The sequence below is a fragment of the Condylura cristata genome, unplaced genomic scaffold (genome assembly GCF_000260355.1).
Source record: "Condylura cristata isolate star-nosed mole 26May11 unplaced genomic scaffold, ConCri1.0 scaffold00012, whole genome shotgun sequence".
Lineage (NCBI taxonomy): Eukaryota > Metazoa > Chordata > Mammalia > Eulipotyphla > Talpidae > Condylura > Condylura cristata.
In genome coordinates, this window is record NW_004567113.1 from 18,382,646 (window position 1) to 18,384,092 (window position 1,447).

Genomic DNA, 1,447 nt, shown 5'->3' on the forward strand with positions numbered 1-1,447 from the left:
CAGGAGAGGTCTGCCACGCCATGTGGTCACCTCCGGGGCAGGCGGGAATCGAACTCATGAGGAAGTGGCTTTTAGATTCTCAGTGCGGTGCTTTAACCTGCTGCGCCACCAGGGAGGGCCCTATCCAAGCAATTTTCATAGTCAACAGTATATGAAAATTAGGAATAAAATCTTTATCTTCATAGTTTAGCTTATAGCTATTTAAATTTTCCTCAATTGGTAATTCACTGATAATCTACAAATAATCTGGATGAGATTTGTTAAAAAGAACACCAATGCACACAATAAAAAGCACAGTAGCACTACTATGATATTAAAAAAGCTTTTAAAGATTTTCAAATGGCTGTCTTCACTAACCAAATTTTACACCTGACGAAGTAATTCTAGATTAATGGAACTGAAGGGCTATTACTCTTTTATAATTAAAATAAGACAAAAATAGAACTTGATCAAATTGGCAAATTACCTGTTCCAATTGGGCAATCTGTTCAGGATCTCCAGTTAAAGCTGTTACTGCAGATGGCTCACTCATGCTAGGTGATGTTTGGGAAGATTGCTACAAATAGCACATAAAAAAAGCCATGAAGTTCAGGCAAAAGACATGGGAAGAAAACCAAACTAGAACTTATATTCACCAAAAAATTTCACATTGACATTTTAATTTTTATACACAAGACAATTTCAATACATACTGTCTACAACTTTTCCATTGTGAATTCATTTATAGCTATACTAAGTAGTTTATTGAATCTAACCAGTTACCTGAAGTCATCTGGAGAAAGCATCAAGGCAGATATTTATTGAGTCATTTCCATGTATTATACAGAATATCTCATTAAATTCTCACAACAATGAAATGAAAAACTAAGTTTCTTAAATTCAATTAGCTTGGAAGAACCACTGAAGCTTAAAAAGTCTGATAGCAAATCTCATTTTAAAACCTCAATATGATATTTTAAATCAAAGGAGCTAGAAAAAAAATCAACAGGTAATGCAAATTATATATGACTTCTTATTTAAAATTTTTGTAATATGTAATACTTACCAAATTTTCAATTAAATGATCCTTTTCAGCCAGCTGATTTTGTAAAAGTTCCTGGCTACTTTTTAATTCTTTTATCTCTTCTCTCAATCTACCAATTTCTTCTGGCTGAATGCCATTCATCTGAGCCCCATCATTATAAGAACCTTGATGCTGATGGTCTTTTCCTATAGACAAATGAAAAGATTGAAAAGCCAGCATGAAATTCACGTTTTAAATTGTTTAAATTAGAATATTCAAATATTAAAAATACATAGGGCCCTCCCTGGTGGCACAGTGGGTTAAAGCACAGCACTAAGAGGATAAAGCCACTTTAGCATGAGTTCGATCCCCAGCCTGGAGGTGACCCACATGGCATGGCAGACCTCTCCTGACCCGCCCGCTGCTCCCCTCAACAGTGTACTT

At 35.2% G+C, this 1,447-nt stretch overlaps 1 protein-coding gene across 1 annotated transcript in view; it reads right to left on the reverse strand.

Moving 5' to 3' along the window:
• The window catches only part of USO1 (USO1 vesicle transport factor), a 60,066-nt gene that overhangs the window by 7,664 nt on the left and 50,955 nt on the right, over positions 1 to 1,447 (reverse strand). Inside the window, exons 19-20 of the mRNA XM_004681441.2 lie at positions 1,046 to 1,209; positions 467 to 556 (exon numbers count right to left, since the gene is read on the reverse strand). Coding sequence (XP_004681498.1) covers positions 467 to 556; positions 1,046 to 1,209 — 254 coding nt within the window. The remainder of the gene's footprint in view (positions 1 to 466; positions 557 to 1,045; positions 1,210 to 1,447) is intronic.